The sequence below is a fragment of the Helicoverpa zea genome, chromosome 24, assembly GCF_022581195.2.
Source record: "Helicoverpa zea isolate HzStark_Cry1AcR chromosome 24, ilHelZeax1.1, whole genome shotgun sequence".
NCBI lineage: Eukaryota > Metazoa > Arthropoda > Insecta > Lepidoptera > Noctuidae > Helicoverpa > Helicoverpa zea.
In genome coordinates this window covers 4,773,281-4,801,242 of record NC_061475.1, presented here as the reverse complement: position 1 = coordinate 4,801,242, position 27,962 = coordinate 4,773,281, and the positions used below count along the sequence as shown (strand labels likewise).

The 27,962-nt window shown below is 39.6% G+C and overlaps 1 protein-coding gene across 4 annotated transcripts; it reads left to right on the top strand.

The window, feature by feature from the left end:
- The first annotated feature begins 269 nt into the window (after window positions 1-269).
- Window positions 270-27,335, top strand: LOC124642465 (transcriptional repressor p66-alpha). Of its 4 annotated transcripts, none has more exons than XM_047180897.1 (20): window positions 270-431; window positions 723-775; window positions 856-937; window positions 2,894-3,026; window positions 4,159-4,313; window positions 4,795-4,935; window positions 5,399-5,497; window positions 5,903-6,010; window positions 6,375-6,464; window positions 7,293-7,391; window positions 8,468-8,586; window positions 19,438-19,630; window positions 21,859-22,035; window positions 22,467-22,549; window positions 22,703-22,788; window positions 22,948-23,000; window positions 23,301-23,388; window positions 23,999-24,127; window positions 25,253-25,385; window positions 26,138-27,335. In XM_047180897.1, the coding sequence occupies exons 2-19, from the start codon at window positions 738-740 to the stop codon at window positions 25,381-25,383; spliced, it is 2,004 nt and encodes a 667-aa protein (XP_047036853.1). In that variant the 5' UTR covers window positions 270-431; window positions 723-737; the 3' UTR covers window positions 25,384-25,385; window positions 26,138-27,335. The 4 variants fall into 4 exon arrangements, with proteins under 4 accessions (XP_047036853.1, XP_047036855.1, XP_047036851.1 ...); XM_047180899.1 differs by having other exon boundaries at window positions 23,301-23,391; window positions 23,999-24,118; XM_047180895.1 differs by having other exon boundaries at window positions 23,301-23,391.
- Window positions 27,336-27,962: the final 627 nt, after the last annotated feature.

Here is a 27,962-nt window from a genome sequence, read left to right as displayed (position 1 = left end):
AAGTCGCTTAATAACTAAAGCCCCGATGTTTTGAAAAATGTTTTAATGTTTTATGATCAAAATAAACAACTGTCTATATCTAAGTAAAGGAAAACAGCACATATTTACAGATACATGGAAAAGTAACTCGGCAGATGTTTTTTAGTCTTGGCTTTACTAAAATCACTCTATTGCCAAACTACCTATCCTTCTATATCTATGAAGAAAACCAATCCCTACAGCACCACTTCTTTTACCGTCTAATCAATTTTGAGTATAATCTGCAGTGCCTAAATTAATCTATTTATAATCTGTCATCAATGGCCGCGAGAGGAATTCTGTTGTGAATCCGAAGAGTGCAAATTATAAATCGCTTATCTGGCGTAAAAACAATCAAATTGTTATTTATTTACAAAGAAGATATGTGACTAGTGCTTGGTGTTAGAAATTAGGTATTATTTGTTAGATTCCTCAATAGATCTTTATACTCGCGCCCATTGACCGTTGTCTTGTCAATTGTCATCCCGGTGATGCGTGCGTGTGCATTACATTTGGACAAAAAATCGATCTAAATGATTTCAATTTCATCGTAATGTCTACCCTAATCAATAGCTAAACGTGTTCTTAACCCTTGTGTCTATTTAACGTGGTGATTGTGCTCTGTGGTGTCTAAAATATTTATTGTTTATATTGATTTGTGTCCTAAATAATTTGTGTTTAATTGTAATACGTAATTGTTACAGAAGTGACTAACCATAATGGACGTAGACGATTCGGCGGTGGACCTGAGCGTCAGGTGATTTTTATTATTGTATTTTATGTTTTTGTTTACATTTTGGAAATGCGTGAAATTATGTAATTTTATTTATAATGCAGGGCATTGCCACCTGAATTGAGCGAGTTGAGAGCTTTGACGGCCAGTGGGCTCACTATTACACCTGCACAACCACCACCACATGTAAGTCTAAAAATAAACTAAACTTTTTAAAATAAATACCTTCTAAAGCTAAAATACACAAAAAAGTATTGTCTTTTCTACATAACTTTCTCCTCATTTGTATAATCTTTGTTCATCACACATCTGTCAGCTGGAGGTCATAATAATTTTTAAATACCTACCTACAGAATAGTCACTACCAAATATGCATCATAATTTTCGATGACCTCAGAATTTTTAAATAAGGAAATCATATTTGTAAATAAAAAAATATGTAATTTAAATAAATTGGGCAAGTCTTGGTTAATAATTTGAGAATTTTGATAGTTTTTGGAGTCCATTACCTAAATAATATCCTGTTAAATTATTACTATTTTATAATTAACTCTTTGTTTTCCTTTTGCTTGCTTCATAAAGATTGACCGGGTAAGTAACTGGTTTATAAGGCTGAATGTGTAGCAAATCTTTCAATACATTGTTGTCTAAACAAAACATTCCAATTTCAAATGAATCTTTATCATGTGACTAATTCCTTAATCACACACTAGAAGAGGATTTAATTAGTTAAAAGATTATCTATGGTTATTATGTTAAACTAATCTGAGACTAATTAACTAATAAAGATATCAGTTGTGTGCTAGTTTGTTATTTATATTTATCAGAAAAAATTAAGACTACGCAGCCAGGCTTTTGTTGAATAAAAATTATTAATGACTGTTATGCAATAATAGAAAAGTTAGTGTACCATATTATTACAATAGAGCCAGACAGTAAGCATCATCTATTGTACATAAATATATCAGCTCACTAATATTATAAATGCAGAAGTTTGTCAGGATGTACATATGTTTTTTTACTCTTGCCTAGAAAATCTACTTACAGAACAAATGTATGATTGGCTCAAAACTACCATCATGAAGTTATTGGATAATAACACAACTTTATAATTAATCAGTCAGTTGTAGGTTAATAAGTATTATGCCCGTTTTCACCAACAATCTCTTACCTAAGTGTCACTTAGAATAGGGCTCTCCCAATATTTTAAGGTTATAAGGGACACTTTGGTGAAAATGAAATTCTTATTAAGTGTTCCCTAAATGCTTTTAGGGGATCCCTACATTTAGGTATTTGTTGGTGAAAATGGGCATTAGTACTTACCAACATTATAAATGGGAAAATGAATTTGTTACATTTCCCACTAAACTTGCTCTGGAAATTAGCTACTACATTTTTATCAGTTTAATGAGATTAATAAATGCCTGGCTGCATAGTTAGACATTTTGCGAGTAAACTGAAACTGTAATGATGTTACTCAGGTACAACAGCTCAGGATTGTGAGTAGTTTGCTTGATATTATTAGCTATGCCTAGTTTGTTACTTTAACTACAACATGCAGTCTTCTAGTGTTGCTATATTGAATGGTAGTTGCCATAGTTACCAGTTTGCAAATTGGTGATTTAGTGCATAGGAGGCCTTTTTCCTTTATACTGTTTGTGAATAGATACTGGTATCCTCACTCTTGAATTTTTTCGTATATTTCCTTGTAGATTTGGCTTTTAAATAACTTATTTCGAAGTGTATAAGAATACATTGTTGAAGTTATAGTAAATTCATTTTAATGTCTCTGAAAAAGTTTATTGAACTAGTTGCAAAGTAGTACCAAAGTAAATAATAAGGGTGTTGGATACTTATGTCAATACACAAAAGTTACAACAAATTGATTACCTACTTAATTGCTGAATTTTTTTATCATATTTCCTTATATCATAGTCATACTGTAGTTTGTTTACTCGCTGAATTTTTTTATCATATTTCCTTATATCATAGTCATACTGTAGTTTGTTTACTCAGTTCCAAACTTTAATAAAATTTATTTATATCACTAGTTATTTATGCACCTATTTCATCCATTTATTACACATTTTCCTTTTCCTAGCTATGTTTTGTGGTTCAATAGTTAACATGCGTTGTGTGTAGGGTGCCAGTGGCAAGCGGGTGCTTCGCCCCCGATCTGAACAGCGTAGTTATGCGGAGAGCCCTGATATCGTGTTGCTGCCGGCCGCACCGCCGCATCGCAAGCCGTCTATGCCGACTCCTGCGCCTTTTACAGGTAATTTTATGACTACAGTAAATCCTAAATACCTTAAAATAATCTCCTCATCAATTCTGGTGTGATAGGTTTGAAAACCATATGCCTTATTATTTATATTATAAATCAATAAATATAGTTATTTCTGCATCAAATAACATGTAGGAGGGAATGAAGAACAGACAGTAAAGATCTTCTTATTCCATAGAAAAGGAAGGATCTTCTAAACAGCTAGGCCAAAAAATTACTATACTTGACAATGATAAATAGATCTTGCTTGAATATGTAGTGTAAGACGACATGCAACAATTATCGTAAGAAGCATAATTATGTTGACCCAATTTTTCTCACGAATGAGATTAGGGTTATGTACTGCATGACGTCACAAAACAATTAAGTACATTAGCTATACAAACAATGGCACATTATCTACGAACAAACACATAATAACATATCACGCTGTTACTTTAGTGATCTAATTAATATCATGTCTTTGTGTTTCTATAACCCACATATGAATTTCCAATTTGACCATAAGTCGTCCATAATTTTTACCATAAGAATTCAATGGATTTACACAGTTGCCTAGCTAGAAAATTAGAAACCTGCTTAGAAACCCATTATTAATTTTTTTTTAAGCCCTAAACATTTTTGGCTACTGAACTCCAACAGTAATTTTGAACTTCAGATAAAATTTTATGTAAGTTCTAGAATGTTTAGCCAAACTGCTTTTTTCAGGTGTTAGCTATTATCATGATGATTAATTACAAAAAAAAACATCTGTAAACGTTAGGAAAAAAAGGTAAAATAGAAAAAACAATGTTGAAATGAAAATTACGGAAAAAAAATTAAAACAATTCTAGCTCCTAAACTACAAAAAATCGCTGAACATACATGGGGGTGATTCGGATACCCCATAGCATAGAGCTTCTAAATTTTTCTTTTGGACGCCTATGGATGGGCCACCCTGTATAATGTGCTTCAGAAAAACGGGAGACAAACCAACCGTTTAAAAAAGTAGTTTGTATTTTAACTGACTTGACCAAATTCCGACAGAGAAGTTCTCAATTCAGATGTTTGAATACCTTTAAACTAAATTCACAAACAGAAAGAGATTCTTAAACTCTGAATTTGGTATCCTTTTCTTCAACAGACGTGAGCAGTAAACTGAACTCTGGCGGTGTGAACGTGTCGATAACCCCGAGCACTCTGCCCGCGCCGGCGCCCGAGTCCCCCCGCGACCCGCGCGACGACGAAGACTCGGAGGAGGACGAGAATGAACCGCCGCTACCCATACCCGGACATAGAGTGAGTTAATGTCCACTTTGTACTTTGGTATATTGTTTGGGATAAGTTGTAGGTTTGATATGTTCGGGGTACCTTTTTTATAGGAAATCATGAAATGACCCCTCCCGCTGTGGGTTAGCAGCGTGAGGAAGTGTCAGACTTTTACTGATAAAAACCCATCATGTTCCGTCTTGGGCCTTTTATGTGCCAGAGCCGAGGTAACTTTTTCGAGCAATCCCGCAGCCCATGTTCGGGGTACCTGCCATGGTAATAGAAGGGTGATTATTAGATGTAGGCATAGGAAACAAAATATATTCAATTACCGTTGGTGGTTTCGGTAACTAGAAAAAAAAATGAGATTGAGGATACAGTCAATAATTTCTTATATTTTTTCAGTTATCGTACTAAAAGGAGATGTATTTCTTATGTATTTAGTACACCGACGGTATAAATACATTGGATTTTATTTTAAATAATGCAACTATGTAATTTTATTCTTTAGGAACTATCAAGCGCAGAGATATGGGAGCGCGAGCGTCGTCTCCGCACGTTGCGCGAAAAGCTGCGCGCTGAAGAAACGCGACTCGTGTTACTGCGGAAACTACGCCAAAGTCAGCAAGCCACCGGATTGCCGCCAGCTAAGGTAATCTATAGAAATTATGTACTTAAAGCTTATCTTCCGATCCTTTTCCCAACTCTGTTGAGGTCGGCTTCCGGTCTAACCGGATGTAGCTGAATACCAGAGTTTCACTAGGAGCGACTGCCTATCTGATCTCCTCAACCCAGGCAAGGCAACTCAATACCCCTTGGTAAGACTGATTGTCAGACTGACTGCCAAAGATATTCGATGACAGCCGGGACTTTAACGTGCCATCCGAAACACAGTTATCAGTGTCCAAGATATACTTAGAAAATACATACAAACTTAGAAAAGTTGCATTGGTACTTGCCTGGCTTGGAATCAAACCCACGCCTTCATACTAGAGAGGTTGGTTCTTTACCCACTAGGCCATTAGCAAATATGAAGTTATAAGCTTTGGGGTGTTATTATGTTCTTTATGAATCAACCAAGTTACATAGCTAAACTTGACATTTGTATGGCACAGGACTCTACGACGGGCACAGCATTGGCCGGCAGCGGCTGCGTGGTGCCGCCCGGCGTCACCGTCACGCCCGCGCCGCCGCCCGCACACCAGCAGACCAAGGTACACTAGCATACACATCCAGTTGTAATATTAATAACATTTATGTTTCAGCATTATTGATATACAGGATATTTTTTGAGTAGTGTGCAAAATAAATGTGTGGTTCAGAATCAATAAGACAACATATCTGTATTATTCGTTTTTAAACATATATCCATCCTAAAATCTTTCGAGCAAGACCCATTTCCCCAGCTCGCTTTTAAAACGTTCCTTAGGAATTACGTAGAATGATGAAATTGTAGTGACTGGTCGCTTCACCGACGTGACGACGTAATCTTTCGTTATAACTTTTTTTGTACTAAAATATCAAAGTGAAAGTATCTATAAAACCCTCTAAGTTGTCAAAGTTTGCGCACTGGATAAAAAATATTCTTGTATATAAATATTCCTGTTTTTTGTGTGTAGCGTACGAACAGCGCTGCGGCAGCAGCACCGGGCTCTGGGAGCTCGTCACGCCGCACGTCCAGCCTGCCCGGCGGTGCCACGCTCACGCCCGGACCCTATCGCTCACAGGTACTTCTAAATCAAATTAAAAATAAAAATTTTTATCCAAAAATATAATTTAAAACAAGGCATGTCGGTGTCAACAAGTCAAGCATTTTAGCAATTTTAAATTTGACACTGAAATTGGACACTAGATACTGCACGATAGTCAAAATGTACAAAAAAAAAATTACTAACTATTTCTTGTCAAATAACTATTCCATATTTTACCAATCCCAATGATGTCACAAGTCCCCGTTGTTGAATTTATAGATAGCTGTTACTTCTTTCCCAGTAGCCTTTGTTGGCTAACATTTTAAAATTATTCTAATTATGTCTTCTTAATCCCATGAACTTTTTTATCACATACTAAAAGCATATGTTTTGTTATCAGTCATCAACAAGCGGCGGTGCCAGCATAACGCCTTCAGTGACAATAACTCCGGCGCCACCGCCGGCCAGCTCACATGCTTCCTCCAATAAGGTAATAAGCATTAATATTTTTTAATATTGGCTAGTTTCCTTTTCAGTTCTTGCGATGGTAGGTTCAATTCTTAGGGATGTCTCTGAGAGTCATCAATGTATATGTTAGGATTTTAAGACCTGTTAGTGGACTGCTAAAAGAACGTTTATATTGAAGTATGTAAAATAAATTATGAAGTTCTTGAGTAGATTATATCCTACTGGTGACAATATTAGACCCTACAAAACATAACGAAACGGACGACAGTGAAACAAAGCGAAGCAAACCACTGTCTCCGCTTTTCTACTCTACCTATTAATACATAGTACATACTCTAGTTATAGTTACATGGTCCATTTCACGTTGATATTCAATCACAGAATTAGTTACTCTATAAGTATATTATCAGTAGTAATTCGTCATAGTTCTGATAATGTGTTGTAAATTGCAAGCAACCTCAGGACACATCGTCGGTGACCAGTAGCACGAGTGACGCAGTGAGTATGGAAATGTGATGTCATTTCACTATTTACATACTATACTTACCCTTATGCTATATGTGCGATTGTTGTCTGTCTGATTACGTGATTACAACAATGATGAGATAAATAACCTAATAGACAGAAGTTACAGTTACAGTATTGATACTTCTTGGCGTTACTATCGACAAATAATTTTGCACACACTTGCGCAAAGTTGCGCAATGTCAGAACATTTAGCGCAGTCGTTTGCACAAACATGACTTATCACACAAATGCGGTAATCTTCAAACAGAAGAAGTTAAAATCTTTCCTAGAATAAGACAGAAAAATTATCACATTAAGTATCAAGTATAACGTTGTGTTATAGGCGAGCTCCCGTAGTTCTGAGGATACCCAGACTCCCGCGCAGCGACAGGCCGCCGCCAAACTGGCTCTGCGGAAACAACTCGAGAAGACTCTATTGCAGGTATGTTGATATTTTATTTGTTTAAAAATTGTATCGTTAATTCGGAGTTTTGATATTATAATTGGAATACAATATGCATTTCTTTTAAGATTTCTTGATCTATATATAAAGTAGTTTCTTATCTACGAAAAATCCCTGATTTGGCATTGCCAACAAAAGTTACTTTTAATATTTATTGGATCCAATCTGTGCAGGTATTTTCATTATGTAGTTTGATCTGAAACTCTGAAACAAACATTCAACATTCTGAAAAGACTACATTTACTTTAAACTGTAATTACTCATTTTGCCATGAGTAAATACTACACATTCTCAAATAAAAAATCGGCAACTCCCATCATCAATGATATAGTTCTTCTTCTTCTTTGTCGTCACACTCTTGGCAGAGTGGTCGTGGTCGTCATATCAGGGGTGGTAGCAAGCTTCACAATCCGTCGCCACTCTCCTCGCACTGTAGCTCTCCTTGCGCATTCGTGGACTGGACCATTGAGTGCCGTCTTTATTTGGTCAGCCCAACGCATCGGTGACCTGCCGCGCGCTCTTGTGCCTTCAACTTTCCCCTGCACCACAAGTCGTTCCACAGAAACGCCCTCTCGACGTGTAATGTGTCCGAAGAAAGTGAGTATTCGACACTGGACGATGGAAGATAGACGCTGCTTGACGCCGAGTTCTTGGATGATAGATGTGTTAGTTCGGAATTCTGTCCACGATACTCCAAGCATTCTTCTCCAACACCATATTTCCAAAGCGTCTATCTTCTTTTTCTGACTTTCCCTCAAAGTCCATGTCTCTGCACCATAAAGAAAAATGGGAAACACTAGTGCCTTAACAAGTCTCATTTTGGTGGCCTTTGTAATGTTCCTGTTTCTCCATATTTTCCTGAGCCGATCCATGGAGGACCTGGTGATATAGTTCTAGCCAAACTTGATTGTTTGTAATCAAACCATTAAGATTGGTACGAACTACATAGTAAAGATAAAGATATTTTATTTTGTGAAAACACGGGTATATGTTTACAAAAACATAGGTATTTTTGTTACTACAGATGGTAAAATAATAGTGCGTTTTGTTCATAGATCCCCCCACCCAAACCCCCGCCGCCGGAGATGAACTTCATCCCGTCGCCTAGCAACACCGACTTTGTGTATCTGGTCGGACTCGAGCATGTCGTCGACTATCTTACTAATGAAGACCGGTGAGTTTCATATAATTAAATACTACATAGTATAAAACAAAGTCGCTTTTTGTGTTCCTATGTACGCTTAAATCTTCAAAACTACGCAACGGATTTGTATAATTACATACATTCAATAGTGGGACAATACTGTTATCCCTTTGCGAAGCCGAGGCGGGTCGCTAGTTATATAATAATAGACGTTTTCTTACCCAAATCTATTCCTTACGGGGTTGAAGTTCATAGTGTACATAAGGAAATACATAGGACAGGTCATAGAGTGTACATAGGGGAGTACATATAGTGTACATAAGGAAATACAAAGGACAGGTCAAAGATTGTACATAGGGGAGTACATATAGTGTACATAAGGAAATACATAGGGTAGTACATAGAGTGTATATAAGGAAATACACAGGGCTGTTCATAGAGTGTACAAAAGGAAATACATAGGAGAGTACATAGATTGTACATAAAGAAATACATAGGAGAGTACATAGAGTGTACATAAGGCAATACATAGGGCAGGTCATAGAGTGTACATAAGGAAATACATAGGGCAGGTCATAGAGTGTACATAAGGAAATACATAGGGCAGGTCATAGAGTGTACATAAAGAAATACATAGGGAAGGTCAAAGAGTGTACATAGAGTGTACATAAGGAAATACATAGGACAGGTCATAGAGTGTACATAGGGGAGTACATATAGTGTACATAAGGAAATACAAAGGACAGGTCAAAGATTGTACATAGGGGAGTACATATAGTGTACATAAGAAAACACATAGGGCAGGTCATAGAGTGTACATAAGGAAATACATAGGGCAGGTCATGGAGAGTACATAAGGAAATACATAGGGCAGGTCATAGAGTGTACATAAGGAAATACATAGGGCAGGTCATAGAGTGTACATAAGGAAATAATTAGGAGAGTACATAGAGTGTACATAAGGAAATACATAGGGCAGGTCATAGAGAGTCCATAAGGAAATACATAGGGCAGGTCATAGAGTGTACATAAGGAAATACATAGGGCAGGTCATAGAGTGTACATAGAGTGTACATAAGGAAATACATAGGAGAGTACATAGAGTGTACATAAGGAAATACATAGGGCAGGTCATAGAGTGTATATAAGGAAATAATTAGGAGAGTACATAGAGTGTACATAAGGAAATACATAGGGCAGGTCATAGAGAGTCCATAAGGAAATACATAGGGCAGGTCATAGAGTGTACATAAGGAAATACATAGGGCAGGTCATGGAGAGTACATAAGGAAATACATAGGGCAGGTCATAGAGTGTACATAAGGAAATACATAGGGCAGGTCATAGAGTGTACATAAGGAAATAATTAGGAGAGTACATAGAGTGTACATAAGGAAATACATAGGGCAGGTCATAGAGAGTCCATAAGGAAATACATAGGGCAGGTCATAGAGTGTACATAAGGAAATACATAGGGCAGGTCATAGAGTGTACATAGAGTGTACATAAGGAAATACATAGGAGAGTACATAGAGTGTACATAAGGAAATACATAGGGCAGGTCATAGAGTGTATATAAGGAAATAATTAGGAGAGTACATAGAGTGTACATAAGGAAATACATAGGGCAGGTCATAGAGAGTCCATAAGGAAATACATAGGGCAGGTCATAGAGTGTACATAAGGAAATACATAGGGCAGGTCATAGAGAGTACATAAGGAAATACATAGGGCAGGTCATAGAGAGTACATAAGGAAATACATAGGGCAGGACATAGAGTGTAAATAAGGAAATATATAGGGCAGTTCATAGAGTGTACATAGAGTGTACATAAGGAAATATATAGGAGAGTACATAGAGTGTACATAAGGAAATACATAGGGCAGGTCATAGAGAGTACATAAGGAAATACATAGGGCAGGACATAGTACATAAGGAAATACATAGGGCAGGACATAGAGTGTACATAAGGAAATACATAGGGCAGGTCATAGAGAGTACATAAGGAAATACATAGGAGAGTACATAGAGTGTACATAAGGAAATACATAGGGCAGGTCATAGAGAGTACATAAGGAAATACATAGGGCAGGACATAGTACATAAGGAAATACATAGGGCAGGACATAGAGTGTAAATAAGGAAATACATAGGAGAGTACATAGAGTGTACATAAGGAAATACATAGGAGTGTACATAAGGAAATACATAGGGCAGGTCATAGAGAGTACATAAGGAAATACATAGGGCAGGTCATAGAGAGTACATAAGGAAATACATAGGGCAGGTCATAGAGAGAACATAAGGAAATACATAGGGCAGGACATAGAGTGTAAATAAGGAAATATATAGGGCAGTTCATAGAGTGTACATAAGGAAATATATAGGAGAGTACATAGAGTGTACATAAGGAAATACATAGGAGAGTACATAGAGTGTACATAAGGAAATACATAGGGCAGGTCATAGAGTGTACATAAGGAAATACATAGGGCAGGTCATAGAGTGTACATAAGAAAATACATAGGAGAGTACATAGAGTGTACATAAGGAAATACATAGGGCAGGTCATAGAGTGTATATAAGGAAATACATAGGAGAGTACATAGAGTGTACATAAGGAAATACATAGGGCAGGTCATAGAGAGTCCATAAGGAAATACATAGGGCAGGTCATAGAGTGTACATAAGGAAATACATAGGGCAGGTCATAGAGTGTACATAAGGAAATACATAGGGCAGGTCATAGAGAGTACATAAGGAAATACATAGGGCAGGTCATAGAGTGTACATAAGGAAATACATAGGAGAGTACATAGAGTGTACATAAGGAAGTACATAGGGCAGGTCATAGAGTATACATAAGGAAATACATAGGGCAGGTCATCGAGTGTATATAAGGAAATATATAGGAGAGTACATAGAGTGTACATATGGAAATATATAGGGCAGGTCATAGAGTGTACACAAGGAAATACATACGGCAGGTCATAGATCGTACATAAGGAAATACATAGGGCAGGTCATAGAGTATACATAAGGAAATACATAGGAGAGTACATAGAGTGTACATAAGGAAATACATAGGGAAGGTCATAGAGTGTACATAAGGAAGTACATAGGGCAGGTCATAGAGTATACATAAGGAAATACATAGGGCAGGTCATCGAGTGTATATAAGGAAATATATAGGAGAGTACATAGAGTGTACATATGGAAATATATAGGGCAGGTCATAGAGTGTACACAAGGAAATACATACGGCAGGTCATAGATCGTACATAAGGAAATACATAGGGCAGGTCATAGAGTATACATAAGGAAATACATAGGAGAGTACATAGAGTGTACATAAGGAAATACATAGGGTAGGTCATAGAGTGTACATAAGGAAATACATAGGGCAGGTCATAGAGAGTACATAAGGAAATACATAGGGCAGGACATAGAGTGTAAATAAGGAAATATATAGGGCAGTTCATAGAGTGTACATAAGGAAATATATAGGAGAGTACATAGAGTGTACATAAGGAAATACATAGGAGAGTACATAGAGTGTACATAAGGAAATACATAGGGCAGGTCATAGAGTGTACATAAGGAAATACATAGGGCAGGTCATAGAGAGTACATAAGGAAATACATAGGGCAGGTCATAGAGTGTACATAAGGAAATACATAGGAGAGTACATAGAGTGTACATAAGGAAGTACATAGGGCAGGTCATAGAGTATACATAAGGAAATACATAGGGCAGGTCATCGAGTGTATATAAGGAAATATATAGGAGAGTACATAGAGTGTACATATGGAAATATATAGGGCAGGTCATAGAGTGTACACAAGGAAATACATACGGCAGGTCATAGATCGTACATAAGGAAATACATAGGGCAGGTCATAGAGTATACATAAGGAAATACATAGGAGAGTACATAGAGTGTACATAAGGAAGTACATAGGGCAGGTCATAGAGTATACATAAGGAAATACATAGGGCAGGTCATCGAGTGTATATAAGGAAATATATAGGAGAGTACATAGAGTGTACATATGGAAATATATAGGGCAGGTCATAGAGTGTACACAAGGAAATACATACGGCAGGTCATAGATCGTACATAAGGAAATACATAGGGCAGGTCATAGAGTATACATAAGGAAATACATAGGAGAGTACATAGAGTGTACATAAGGAAATACATAGGGAAGGTCATAGAGTGTACATAAGGAAATACATAGGGCAGGTCATAGAGAGTACATAAGGAAATACATAGGGCAGGTCATAGAGTGTACATAAGGAAATACATAGGAGAGTACATAGAGTGTACATAAGGAAGTACATAGGGCAGGTCATAGAGTATACATAAGGAAATACATAGGGCAGGTCATCGAGTGTATATAAGGAAATATATAGGAGAGTACATAGAGTGTACATATGGAAATATATAGGGCAGGTCATAGAGTGTACACAAGGAAATACATACGGCAGGTCATAGATCGTACATAAGGAAATACATAGGGCAGGTCATAGAGTATACATAAGGAAATACATAGGGCAGGTCATCGAGTGTATATAAGGAAATATATAGGAGAGTACATAGAGTGTACATATGGAAATATATAGGGCAGGTCATAGAGTGTACACAAGGAAATACATACGGCAGGTCATAGATCGTACATAAGGAAATACATAGGGCAGGTCATAGAGTATACATAAGGAAATACATAGGGTAGGTCATAGAGTGTACATAAGGAAGTACATAGGGCAGGTCATAGAGTATACATAAGGAAATACATAGGGCAGGTCATCGAGTGTATATAAGGAAATATATAGGAGAGTACATAGAGTGTACATATGGAAATATATAGGGCAGGTCATAGAGTGTACACAAGGAAATACATACGGCAGGTCATAGATCGTACATAAGGAAATACATAGGGCAGGTCATAGAGTATACATAAGGAAATACATAGGGTAGGTCATAGAGTGTACATAAGGAAATACATAGGGCAGGTCATAGAGAGTACATAAGGAAATACATAGGGCAGGACATAGAGTGTAAATAAGGAAATATATAGGGCAGTTCATAGAGTGTACATAAGGAAATATATAGGAGAGTACATAGAGTGTACATAAGGAAATACATAGGAGAGTACATAGAGTGTACATAAGGAAATACATAGGGCAGGTCATAGAGTGTACATAAGGAAATACATAGGGCAGGTCATCGAGTGTATATAAGGAAATATATAGGAGAGTACATAGAGTGTACATATGGAAATATATAGGGCAGGTCATAGAGTGTACACAAGGAAATACATACGGCAGGTCATAGATCGTACATAAGGAAATACATAGGGCAGGTCATAGAGTGTACATAAGGAAATACATAGGGCAGGTCATAGAGTGTATATAATGAAATACATAGGAGAGTACATAGAGTGTACATAAGAAAATACATAGGAGACTACATAGAGTGTACATAAGGAAATACATAGGGCAGGTCACAGAGTGTACATAAGGAAATATATAGGAGAGTACATAGAGTGTACATAAGGAAATACATAGGGCAGGTCATAGAGTGTATATAAGGAAATACATAGGAGAGTACATAGAGTGTACATAAGGAAATACATAGGAGAGTACATAGAGTGTACATAAGGCAATACATAGGGCAGGTCATAGAGTGTATATAAGGAAATAATTAGGAGAGTACATAGAGTGTACATAAGGAAATACATAGGGCAGGTCATAGAGAGTCCATAAGGAAATACATATGGCAGGTCATAGAGTGTACATAAGGAAATACATAGGGCAGGTCATAGAGAGTACATAAGGAAATACATAGGGCAGGTCATAGAGAGTACATAAGGAAATACATAGGGCAGGACATAGAGTGTAAATAAGGAAATATATAGGGCAGTTCATAGAGTGTACATAGAGTGTACATAAGGAAATATATAGGAAAGTACATAGAGTGTACATAAGGAAATACATAGGAGAGTACATAGAGTGTACATAAGGAAATACATAGGGCAGGTCATAGAGAGTACATAAGGAAATACATAGGGCAGGACATAGTACATAAGGAAATACATAGGGCAGGACATAGATCGTACATAAGGAAATACATAGGGCAGGTCATAGAGTATACATAAGGAAATACATAGGAGAGTACATAGAGTGTACATAAGGAAATACATAGGGAAGGTCATAGAGTGTACATAAGGAAATACATAGGGCAGGTCATAGAGAGTACATAAGGAAATACATAGGGCAGGTCATAGAGTGTACATAAGGAAATACATAGGAGAGTACATAGAGTGTACATAAGGAAGTACATAGGGCAGGTCATAGAGTATACATAAGGAAATACATAGGGCAGGTCATCGAGTGTATATAAGGAAATATATAGGAGAGTACATAGAGTGTACATATGGAAATATATAGGGCAGGTCATAGAGTGTACACAAGGAAATACATACGGCAGGTCATAGATCGTACATAAGGAAATACATAGGGCAGGTCATAGAGTATACATAAGGAAATACATAGGAGAGTACATAGAGTGTACATAAGGAAATACATAGGGAAGGTCATAGAGTGTACATAAGGAAATACATAGGGCAGGTCATAGAGAGTACATAAGGAAATACATAGGGCAGGTCATAGAGTGTACATAAGGAAATACATAGGAGAGTACATAGAGTGTACATAAGGAAGTACATAGGGCAGGTCATAGAGTATACATAAGGAAATACATAGGGCAGGTCATCGAGTGTATATAAGGAAATATATAGGAGAGTACATAGAGTGTACATATGGAAATATATAGGGCAGGTCATAGAGTGTACACAAGGAAATACATACGGCAGGTCATAGATCGTACATAAGGAAATACATAGGGCAGGTCATAGAGTATACATAAGGAAATACATAGGAGAGTACATAGAGTGTACATAAGGAAATACATAGGGTAGGTCATAGAGTGTACATAAGGAAATACATAGGGCAGGTCATAGAGAGTACATAGGGCAGGACATAGAGTGTAAATAAGGAAATATATAGGGCAGTTCATAGAGTGTACATAAGGAAATATATAGGAGAGTACATAGAGTGTACATAAGGAAATACATAGGAGAGTACATAGAGTGTACATAAGGAAATACATAGGGCAGGTCATAGAGTGTACATAAGGAAATACATAGGGCAGGTCATCGAGTGTATATAAGGAAATATATAGGAGAGTACATAGAGTGTACATATGGAAATATATAGGGCAGGTCATAGAGTGTACACAAGGAAATACATACGGCAGGTCATAGATCGTACATAAGGAAATACATAGGGCAGGTCATAGAGTGTACATAAGGAAATACATAGGGCAGGTCATAGAGTGTATATAATGAAATACATAGGAGAGTACATAGAGTGTACATAAGAAAATACATAGGAGACTACATAGAGTGTACATAAGGAAATACATAGGGCAGGTCACAGAGTGTACATAAGGAAATATATAGGAGAGTACATAGAGTGTACATAAGGAAATACATAGGGCAGGTCATAGAGTGTATATAAGGAAATACATAGGAGAGTACATAGAGTGTACATAAGGAAATACATAGGAGAGTACATAGAGTGTACATAAGGCAATACATAGGGCAGGTCATAGAGTGTATATAAGGAAATAATTAGGAGAGTACATAGAGTGTACATAAGGAAATACATAGGGCAGGTCATAGAGAGTCCATAAGGAAATACATATGGCAGGTCATAGAGTGTACATAAGGAAATACATAGGGCAGGTCATAGAGAGTACATAAGGAAATACATAGGGCAGGTCATAGAGAGTACATAAGGAAATACATAGGGCAGGACATAGAGTGTAAATAAGGAAATATATAGGGCAGTTCATAGAGTGTACATAGAGTGTACATAAGGAAATATATAGGAAAGTACATAGAGTGTACATAAGGAAATACATAGGAGAGTACATAGAGTGTACATAAGGAAATACATAGGGCAGGTCATAGAGAGTACATAAGGAAATACATAGGGCAGGACATAGTACATAAGGAAATACATAGGGCAGGACATAGAGTGTAAATAAGGAAATACATAGGAGAGTACATAGAGTGTACATAAGGAAATACATAGGAGAGTACATAGAGTGTACATAAGGAAATACATAGGGCAGGTCATAGAGAGTACATAAGGAAATACATAGGGCAGGTCATAGAGAGTACATAAGGAAATACATAGGGCAGGTCATAGAGAGTGTCACGAAAGTCGTCTTTGGTCCTCGTGGCCCCTCTCTAAAAGGCAGAAGACGGCACAAACGCTGAGGTTTTTAGTGGGTGCAAGCCCCACATAACCTCACCGTCTCCCCGGGCGGTGTGTGTATGCGTCAGGCATTTTCCTCAGCTGAAACAAAAAAAAAAAAAAAAAAAAAAAAAAGGTCATAGAGAGTACATAAGGAAATACATAGGGCAGGACATAGAGTGTAAATAAGGAAATATATAGGGCAGTTCATAGAGTGTACATAAGGAAATATATAGGAGAGTACATAGAGTGTACATAAGGAAATACATAGGAGAGTACATAGAGTGTACATAAGGAAATACATAGGGCAGGTCATAGAGTGTACATAAGGAAATACATAGGGCAGGTCATAGAGTGTACATAAGAAAATACATAGGAGAGTACATAGGGTGTACATAAGGAAATACATAGGGCAGGTCATAGAGTGTATATAAGGAAATACATAGGAGAGTACATAGAGTGTACATAAGGAAATACATAGGGCAGGTCATAGAGAGTCCATAAGGAAATACATAGGGCAGGTCATAGAGTGTACATAAGGAAATACATAGGGCAGGTCATAGAGTGTACATAAGGAAATACATAGGGCAGGTCATAGAGAGTACATAAGGAAATACATAGGGCAGGTCATAGAGTGTACATAAGGAAATACATAGGAGAGTACATAGAGTGTACATAAGGAAGTACATAGGGCAGGTCATAGAGTATACATAAGGAAATACATAGGGCAGGTCATCGAGTGTATATAAGGAAATATATAGGAGAGTACATAGAGTGTACATATGGAAATATATAGGGCAGGTCATAGAGTGTACACAAGGAAATACATACGGCAGGTCATAGATCGTACATAAGGAAATACATAGGGCAGGTCATAGAGTGTACATAAGGAAATATATAGGAAAGTACATAGAGTATACATAAGGAAATACATAGGAGAGTACATAGAGTGTACATAAGGAAATACATAGGGAAGGTCATAGAGTGTACATAAGGAAATACATAGGGCAGGTCATAGAGAGTACATAAGGAAATACATAGGGCAGGACATAGAGTGTAAATAAGGAAATATATAGGGCAGGACATAGAGTGTAAATAAGGAAATATATAGGGCAGTTCATAGAGTGTACATAAGGAAATATATAGGAGAGTACATAGAGTGTACATAAGGAAATACATAGGAGAGTACATAGAGTGTACATAAGGAAATACATAGGGCAGGTCATAGAGTGTACATAAGGAAATACATAGGGCAGGTCATCGAGTGTATATAAGGAAATATATAGGAGAGTACATAGAGTGTACATATGGAAATATATAGGGCAGGTCATAGAGTGTACACAAGGAAATACATACGGCAGGTCATAGATCGTACATAAGGAAATACATAGGGCAGGTCATAGAGTGTACATAAGGAAATACATAGGGCAGGTCATAGAGTGTATATAATGAAATACATAGGAGAGTACATAGAGTGTACATAAGAAAATACATAGGAGACTACATAGAGTGTACATAAGGAAATACATAGGGCAGGTCACAGAGTGTACATAAGGAAATATATAGGAGAGTACATAGAGTGTACATAAGGAAATACATAGGGCAGGTCATAGAGTGTATATAAGGAAATACATAGGAGAGTACATAGAGTGTACATAAGGAAATACATAGGGCAGGTCATAGAGCGTACATAAGGAAATATATAGGAGAGTACATAGAGTGTACATAAGGAAATACATAGGGCAGGTCATAGAGTGTATATAAGGAAATACATAGGAGAGTACATAGAGTGTACATAAGGAAATACATAGGGCAGGTCATAGAGTGTATATAAGGAAATACATAGGAGAGTACATAGAGTGTACATAAGGAAATACATAGGGCAGGTCACAGAGCGTACATAAGGAAATACATAGGGCAGGTCATAGAGTGTACATAAGGAAATACATAGGGCAGGTCATAGAGTGTATATAAGGAAATACATAGGAGAGTACATAAGGAAATACATAGGGCAGGTCATCGAGTGTATATAAGGAAATACATAGGAGAGTACATAGAGTGTACATAAGGAAATATATAGGGCAGGTCATAGAGTGTACATAAGGAAATATATAGGAAAGTACATAGAGTATACATAAGGAAATACATAGGAGAGTACATAGAGTGTACATAAGGAAATACATAGGGCAGGTCATAGAGTGTACATAAGGAAATATATAGGAGAGTACATAGAGTGTACATAAGGAAATACATAGGGCAGGTCATCGAGTGTATATAAGGAAATATATAAGAGAGTACATAGTGTGTACATAAGGAAATACATAGGAGAGTACATAGAGTGTACATAAGGAAATACATAGGAGAGTACATAGAGTGTACATAAGGAAATATATAGGAAAGTACATAGAGTGTACATAAGGAAATACATAGGGCAGGTCATAGAGTGTACTTATATAAGAAAATAAATAGGTATCAAACAATGGTAATCATCTTGAGCCTGTAAGACAAACTTAGGCATTATAAACGTGACGTTTGTGTCGTTTTTGTATAGTATGCCGCGATCGTCGGTGCCGGCAGTATGTGCGCAGTGCGGCTGCGACTTCACGCCGGTGTGGCGCTGGGAGCGCGGCGCGGGCGCGGCGGCGCGGCGCCACGACGCCACCTTCACGCCCGCGCCGCCGCCGCCCTCCGCGCGCCGCCTCTGCGAGCTCTGCGTCAGCGGGAACGTCAAGCGAGCGCTCAAGGTATGTGTGTGTAGTGTGGCGCAGTGCGGCTGCGACGTCACCACACGACGCCACCTTCACGCCCGCGCCGCCGCCGCCCTCCGCGCGCCGCCTCTGCGAGCTCTGCGTCAGCGGGAACGTCAAGCGAGCGCTCAAGGTATGTGTGTGTAGTGTGGCGCAGTGCGGCTGCGACGTCACCACACGACGCCACCTTCACGCCCGCGCCGCCGCCGCCCTCCGCGCGCCGCCTCTGCGAGCTCTGCGTCAGCGGGAACGTCAAGCGAGCGCTCAAGGTATGTGTGTGTAGTGTGGCGCAGTGCGGCTGCGACGTCACCACACGACGCCACCTTCACGCCCGCGCCGCCGCCGCCCTCCGCGCGCCGCCTCTGCGAGCTCTGCGTCAGCGGGAACGTCAAGCGAGCGCTCAAGGTATGTGTGTGTAGTGTGGCGCAGTGCGGCTGCGACGTCACCACACGACGCCACCTTCACGCCCGCGCCGCCGCCGCCCTCCGCGCGCCGCCTCTGCGAGCTCTGCGTCAGCGGGAACGTCAAGCGAGCGCTCAAGGTATGTGTGTGTAGTGTGGCGCAGTGCGGCTGCGACGTCACCACACGACGCCACCTTCACGCCCGCGCCGCCGCCGCCCTCCGCGCGCCGCCTCTGCGAGCTCTGCGTCAGCGGGAACGTCAAGCGAGCGCTCAAGGTATGTGTGTGTAGTGTGGCGCAGTGCGGCTGCGACGTCACCACACGACGCCACCTTCACGCCCGCGCCGCCGCCGCCCTCCGCGCGCCGCCTCTGCGAGCTCTGCGTCAGCGGGAACGTCAAGCGAGCGCTCAAGGTATGTGTGTGTAGTGTGGCGCAGTGCGGCTGCGACGTCACCACACGACGCCACCTTCACGCCCGCGCCGCCGCCGCCCTCCGCGCGCCGCCTCTGCGAGCTCTGCGTCAGCGGGAACGTCAAGCGAGCGCTCAAGGTATGTGTGTGTAGTGTGGCGCAGTGCGGCTGCGACGTCACCACACGACGCCACCTTCACGCCCGCGCCGCCGCCGCCCTCCGCGCGCCGCCTCTGCGAGCTCTGCGTCAGCGGGAACGTCAAGCGAGCGCTCAAGGTATGTGTGTGTAGTGTGGCGCAGTGCGGCTGCGACGTCACCACACGACGCCACCTTCACGCCCGCGCCGCCGCCGCCCTCCGCGCGCCGCCTCTGCGAGCTCTGCGTCAGCGGGAACGTCAAGCGAGCGCTCAAGGTATGTGTGTGTAGTGTGGCGCAGTGCGGCTGCGACGTCACCACACGACGTCACCTTCACGCCCGCGCCGGTGTATGTATAAGCCCAAATGCTTTTTTTCAATCCTTGAAAAAAGTAACGGGTATCGTACCTTTAGACCGCAAATTCAGAACTAGAGGCGCGCAGCGGAGCGTTTTGAGCGTGACTGCTCAACTTTTGAATTCAATCGCCCCGCTCGAACGCGCGCTCTAAGGCCTCATTTACGGAGATGCGGGGCGTCGCGCGTTGCGTTGAGCGGCGCGGCCCGCACTGAATTCAAATATATGGTGTTGTATGAGTGCGTTTACGGAGAAGCGATTTTAGACGCGTTTGTTTGAATTAGGCGTTTTTTGCGGCCGAGCCCGCGGATGGCACCGACGCGTCCCACGCGGCGTTTATCGCGGCGGCGCACGCAGCGGCAATTCTCGATGAAGCTATGGCCGAGGCGGAATCTTCTGTCAGTCTTATTTAGAAATCGCGCAACTTATATAGAAATGCTGCAAGTTGCGACACGTGCGCTCCCATCAAAGACTACTATATATTATAATATGGCTCCCATCTCTCGCCAACATAAAACCAGTCGATTTGATCGAGACGAGCGTGCGCCGCCGCGTCGCCCGCCGCGTGCTGCGCTACACGCTAGAGGATTCGCCGCGGGCACCGCCACGCTTCCCGTCTCACTTTTCTATGAACATGGTCGTATATTGCTATAAGTTTATGTTTACGCGTGCGATGATGCGTGCCGCTTCACGCGCCGCCCCACCGTAAACAGAAAAAACGTCCGACGCGCCGCGAGACGCCACGCCACACGCGACGCGAGACGCCCCGCGTCTCCGTAAATACGGCCTAAGAAAAACTAGTAGCGTGTACGCTCGACGCGATGCCGCACTCTACGACACACGCTCAAACTCTCCGCTCCATGCCTCGCTGTTTCGAATTTGAAAACTTCAAGTTATATGTGTCGATTGTTCACATTGTGTGTGCAGGCGGAGCACACAGCGCGGCTGAAGACGGCCTTCGTGCGCGCGTTACAGCAAGAGCAGGAGATCGAGCGCCGCCTCGCCGCGCCCACCGCCTCCCCGCCGCCCGCCCCCGCCGCGCCGCCCGCGCACGCGCCGCCCGCGCACCAGCCGCCGCCCGCGCATGCGCACCGCCCACTGCAGGTATGTACACAACGTCAACGAAACAAAACACTGTGAATTAAACAAAGGGGAAACGACAATGAGAGTCATACGGCAAGACCAAATTACAATATGACACGATCTGTTGAACTGCCGCCCGGTGACCACTTGAAGCACTTGTAACTTCGTGACCGACCGGTACAAGCTAAGGAAAGGGTTATGCTATGCGTATGCGTCCAATATGGCATGACGCCGCATCCTTGAACAGATGAATTCGGGAACCAATAAAAAATCGCTCCATTTTATGTCCCAATGCCTTGACTAATTTATCAGTTTTTACTTCGTTCAAGTACTTTATGTATCGGTTTTTTTTTTCTATACAAGTATTCTACCAATTTTTTTTTTTTACTAATCGACCTATCTCATACAATCAATCACAGATTGTACTATATTGACCCATGTATCTGTACCAGATGTCGGTGTCTCGCAGTACATCACGTGGCGGGTCTACCTCGTCCCCCGCGCCCGGCAAGACGCCCGCCCCAACTGCGCCCAGGTACGTTATAAAAATGATGTGTACCTATATTCCGAAATATAACACAGTATATTGGCCAGCGCTTGTGACATAAATGACTATAAAACGAGAAATGTTTGTCCTCGCATATACGTCTCACTGCATGTATAAGCAAAAATAATTGTTGTTATTCAGAGCTCTGTCATCATCGGACTCGCTACGCAGCCACCACTCGGACCGCTCCAGAGAAACCAGTGAAGTGCCCGCCAAGAAAGGAAAAGGTAAACTATCAAGACTATTATTTCTTCAATATTTACTATGACACATTTACACATATTCTTATTCCTAACTTCAGAAACAAAAATAAAAAAATGCAGAAATATTATTATATTTTATTAATGTGCATTAGGTAAAAATACTAAACCTTTTTGTTTTTCCAGGATCTTCTTCAAGTAGTACCAGTCAAAATAGTAGCAGCAGTAAGCAGCATCAGGTTAGTAACATAATACATATATATGTATTACAAAATAAACTTTAAAAAATACTATTTTAATGTCCCTAATTTCAATAAACATATTTTACTTTATCACTTGAACTGAAAGTATAGCTTGTTACAGACTTGCAATGAGATGCAAAAATTTTGATGGGAGTATCTATTTATTGGCCAAATAATTACCAAACAGTTTAAAAAGGCACTACATTCGGAAAATGTATGTGGCATATTTGCATTCTATATATTACAAGATATTTTCTACCTTTTTATTTACATATATTGTCTACGTAATAATTTCAGCAATTGGCAGCAGCCGCAGCAGCACAGATGGCGTTTGAGCAGCACAGCGCGGCCGCCATGCAGGCTCTGCAACACCAACTGCTCAGAGGTAGTAGTTCCGTTCGTGTTTCTTACACGTATTACCGGATATTTACCCACTTTTAGGCTCAGTTTCACTACTTACTGGTAAAGTATCAGTTAGTTATATGACAGTTACTGCTATCTGCCAGATAAAGGCTGCCTATCAATTTTGCCATATATTTCTATCCGAGACCTGTGAAACCAAAGGTAAAGTTTATCTGTCACATAATTTATGTCAGTTTCTGATAGGTGAAACTGGCTATTACATTTATAAAGGACTTTGCTCGCTCACTATCAAGCATGCCCAGCGCTATGAGTATGGGCAAATCTCCTACCGCGAGGGACGCCATTCACGTCTTTCGGCTGTAACGACGACAAGTCCTTGAAAAAGTGTTGCTGTTGCCATATAACATACATTTGCCCTCATATTTGACAAGTATTTCAATCGTCTGGTCGTATAGTTTTCGCCAAAATTTACGACGGCCTATAAAACTGCACACAAAAAGCATTTCAATGTATAAGCGGGAGGTTTAACGACCACAAGCGCATACTTGTGCTCGGAATTTAGTTGCGGGCCGCCATTAAGTTTGGCGAGAACTTAACTATGCATGTTTTCGCAACACTTTCGCACATTCCAGGTCTATCAGGCGCCGGTGGAACTTCAGGAATGTCTCCCGCAGCGGCTGCCGCGGCCATGATGCAGTTCTCTCCTCTCATCTACACGTATCAGCTAGCCATGGCCCAGGCCTCGGCGCTAGGTAAGCGTTGTACGTATTGCACACACTTTTACTTTATTTTATATAAGTTAGTATTTAGTGCTGACTGGGTTTTGATGCTGGCTGGTGCAATTATGATGTTCAAAACACGATTATTCGAATTGATAACTTGGGATCGGAAAGTCGGTTGAAAATTGCAGTTTTATAGCCTGTTATGTGATTTAGAATATGTAAGTGTAAATGGTTAGGTTGTACAAAAGTATTTCAAATTGTAAACGTCCACAAAAAAACAGACTTATCGGACTGGAAATCATTTTTAATTTTTCTGTAAGCTACTTTGAAAAAAAAAAAAATATGATTCTGAGGGTGCAATCTGAAAGTTGGTTGGATAGTCTGTAATTTCTCTTTGGAATTTAAATACCAGCCAGCTTTGAAACTTTTCCGAATTATATTTATTTGCTAAGCTTTTGTGCTAAACCAAAAAATTCTATGGTAATCAATACCCAAAGAGACAAAATGTCCATTCTATTGAAATACAAATTGATGTTGCTTATTATGACAATCCTATCGACTTCTCGTTCTCGTCTTCATATGATTTATTTTGGACACAACTTTTGATTTTACTGTTTCAATACATCCAATCTATACTAATATTATAAAGCTGAAGAGTTTGTTTGTTTGTTTGAACGCGCTAATCTCAGGAACTACTGGTCCGATTTGAAAAATTCTTTCAGTATTAGATAGCCCATTTATCGAGGAAGGCTTACTTTTTATCCGGGTTCGTGCCGAGGTTCCCATGGGATGCGGGTGAAACCGCTGGCACGAGCTAGTTATTTATAAATACCTGAGGTTTGTGATCTAAAGAGTAAAATTCCAAAATTGAAGGGTCGAAATAAACCAAAAATGTGGTCTAAAAAGTTATCTATGAAAACTAAATATTTCTCACATTTTCATCATCACCCGGATAAGAAGTAGTCTTATTTGATTCGACATACTGTCAAGTTTCATCATAATTGGTTTACCAATTTAATCGTGAAGAAGTACATAACAAAAACTTCTGTGAAAAATATTAGCACCTTATTCGATGCTCTCTCTGAATCGGAAAATATGACTAGCTATACAGTGATGCTCTGTGTGTATCGAGCATCAATTCTGCTCATGTATTGTCTGCTGCAGCCGGCAAGGGCTCGGGCTCGAGCTCGGGCGCCGCCATGCAGGAGATGCAGCGCGTGGCCGAGGCGCAGCGCCAGTACCTGCTCGACATGATCCCCGGCCAGCATCCCCGCAACCCCTGGACTAAGAACTAGAGGTAACGTGATAATTTATTCCATCTATTTCTATGGGTTAGGGAATCAAAGTTCCTAAAGGCCGACCGCCAGTATGACGATACTAAAACCTTAAAATCCCGATGACAAATTATGTTACAATTTAAAAACAGACAAAGTTTTGATTTTGTTTTTTTTTTTTTTACTTTACCCCACAGACTGACTATAAACATAAGACAACTTGACTAAGTTCCTCGCGATGTCACTTATATTTATACACATTTTCCAAAACTCTTCTTTCTCCGGCCCTGTTCCCAAATTTTACTTGGGGTCGGCGCAATATATCATTTTCTTCCATTTTCCCCTATCACTCGTCATACTGACACTCACCCCCTTCCTATTCATATCATCTTTCAGGCAATCCATCCATCTTTTCTTAGGTTTTCCTCTTCCTCTCCACCCATCTACATTCATACTTAGCACACACTTTGTTGCATGCGTATCATCCCTCCTCATTACATGCCCATACCACGACAATCTTCTACTTCTCATCTTTTCTGTGACGCTACTTTCAGACAACTGGCGCTACTTTCAGACTTCCTCTAATGTAATCATTCCTCACTTTATCCATTCTTGTAACTCCACACATCCATCTCAGCATTCTCATTTCTGCTACATGCACTCTCATTACATTTTCCAAAACTGTGACTTCATTTAATAAGCCATTACTTACGAACTTAAATGTAAAATCAAGGTTTAAAAATATTCAAAAGAATAACAACTTTTAACATTTCAGCTGTGAGGAGAGCAACATGACGTTTCAAGTGAAAGTGAAGACGATAGACGAGGCAGTGATTTTCGTCATATTAACACGTAAAACGTATAACTTATAAATACGTTGTTACAAATAGCGAAGGAGTGATATTAAAACTGACAACAGCCTGAGCATAACAGCTCATTGAAGCTAAAAATAAAAATATTGAAATATTTCTAAAATTTTAAACATTATTTTGTAAACTTTAAACTACTTGTTACTGAACGGATTTAACGATAGTTTTAGCTAAATCGTTTTGTTAGTGTCACAAACAATGAACTATCGTTAGAACTGTTTTTGTAGTTCATTATGTGTTCACTTTTTGACCGCCATGTATTGGAAATTTTAACGAAAACAAGTTGTCAGAAAGTGACAATGTGACTTCATAAGTCACGCGATGTTTCATCTAAAATTATTTCGGAAACATTTTCATACGTAATCAGTAAGCTTTAGATATGAACTTAATATTAAATTGTCATCGTGAACATACGTGGCGGTCAAAAGGATAAATTAAATCAATTTCGGTATAAGGAAGGCAAACGCTAGATTTCATACATTCTTTTGAAGAAAACCACACCACGGCAAAGAATGCATTTCTAAGAAAAATCTAGAATAAATAAGGTTAGTTAGTAATCTAAGGATAATTTTTCAATGTCTTACAAAGCGATGCACAAATACGTAAATGGCTTAGATTAGGTTAAATCAACGATTACAGTTTTTGTGCTAATACACAAGATCTCAATAGGTAACATTGCTGGGCAAAATATCCGTATGTAATCATGAATATGTACTTTATTTTTATCGATAAATTATAATCGATGTTTACTATTTTAACTGGGGTCTTTTGCACTGGATATGGAATCATTTCAATCACAGCATACGATTTTGTAATCTATTTCACTTTTTAAATGTATTATATAAAGAATCACCTACGTTTTTTTTGCTTAGACTATCGTTAGTGCAATCGAATATGGTTTATTTACTGCATATTTTATTTTTAAGCATTTCTTTTTGTTTTTTTTCTATTGTTTTTACAATTTTGTCCAGCATTGTCCACGATGCTAGCACTCAGATGGGTGAAATGGAAAGTGTGTGAAAAATCTAGATAGTAAGTGATTCGATCATTTTATATGACGTGTTTTTAACTAGGCTACGAATAAATGGATATTGCTAAGGATAATTTGATGTTTTATTTACAAACTAGCTTCTGTCAGTGAATGAGTTGGCTTTCCGTGTAGTAGAAGTATGTGTATTCCGTATTTGGAAGTCCCTAACTAAGCACGGTGATATCAAACGGGGTAGGTTTTATTCGCCTAGGCCAGTGGTTCTTAACCTTTTTGTCATGAGGGACCATTTTACCAAAAGTTTGTCTTGCCGGGGACCACCAAATTGGTTTGCCTAAATTGAGGGTTCTTTGATAAAGAATTAAAGTTTACAAAACGCAAGTACTCTATTCTTTTGTAGGTAACTAAATGCTAAGAAAGACATACACACGCTTATGTAGTTACAAATGCGCGGGCGTAGCGAGCGCGAAATTTTTTTCGGACTTGTACGGACATAAAATGTAGCCCAAACGTACTTAATTTTTTGTTTATTGACAAATGCAAAAACGAGGGCATACAGTTCCTGAATACGCGAGCGAAGCGAGCGGGAAATTTTAATTATTTTTAAGACTCAAAACCAAAATTACGTAAAATGTAGCCCAAACATACATTTTTTTCTGTTGGACAAAGATGGATATATACGTAAGACGGATAGCAACGTCGCGAAGCGAAGCTTCGCGGACCACTTGGAATGCCTCCAGGGA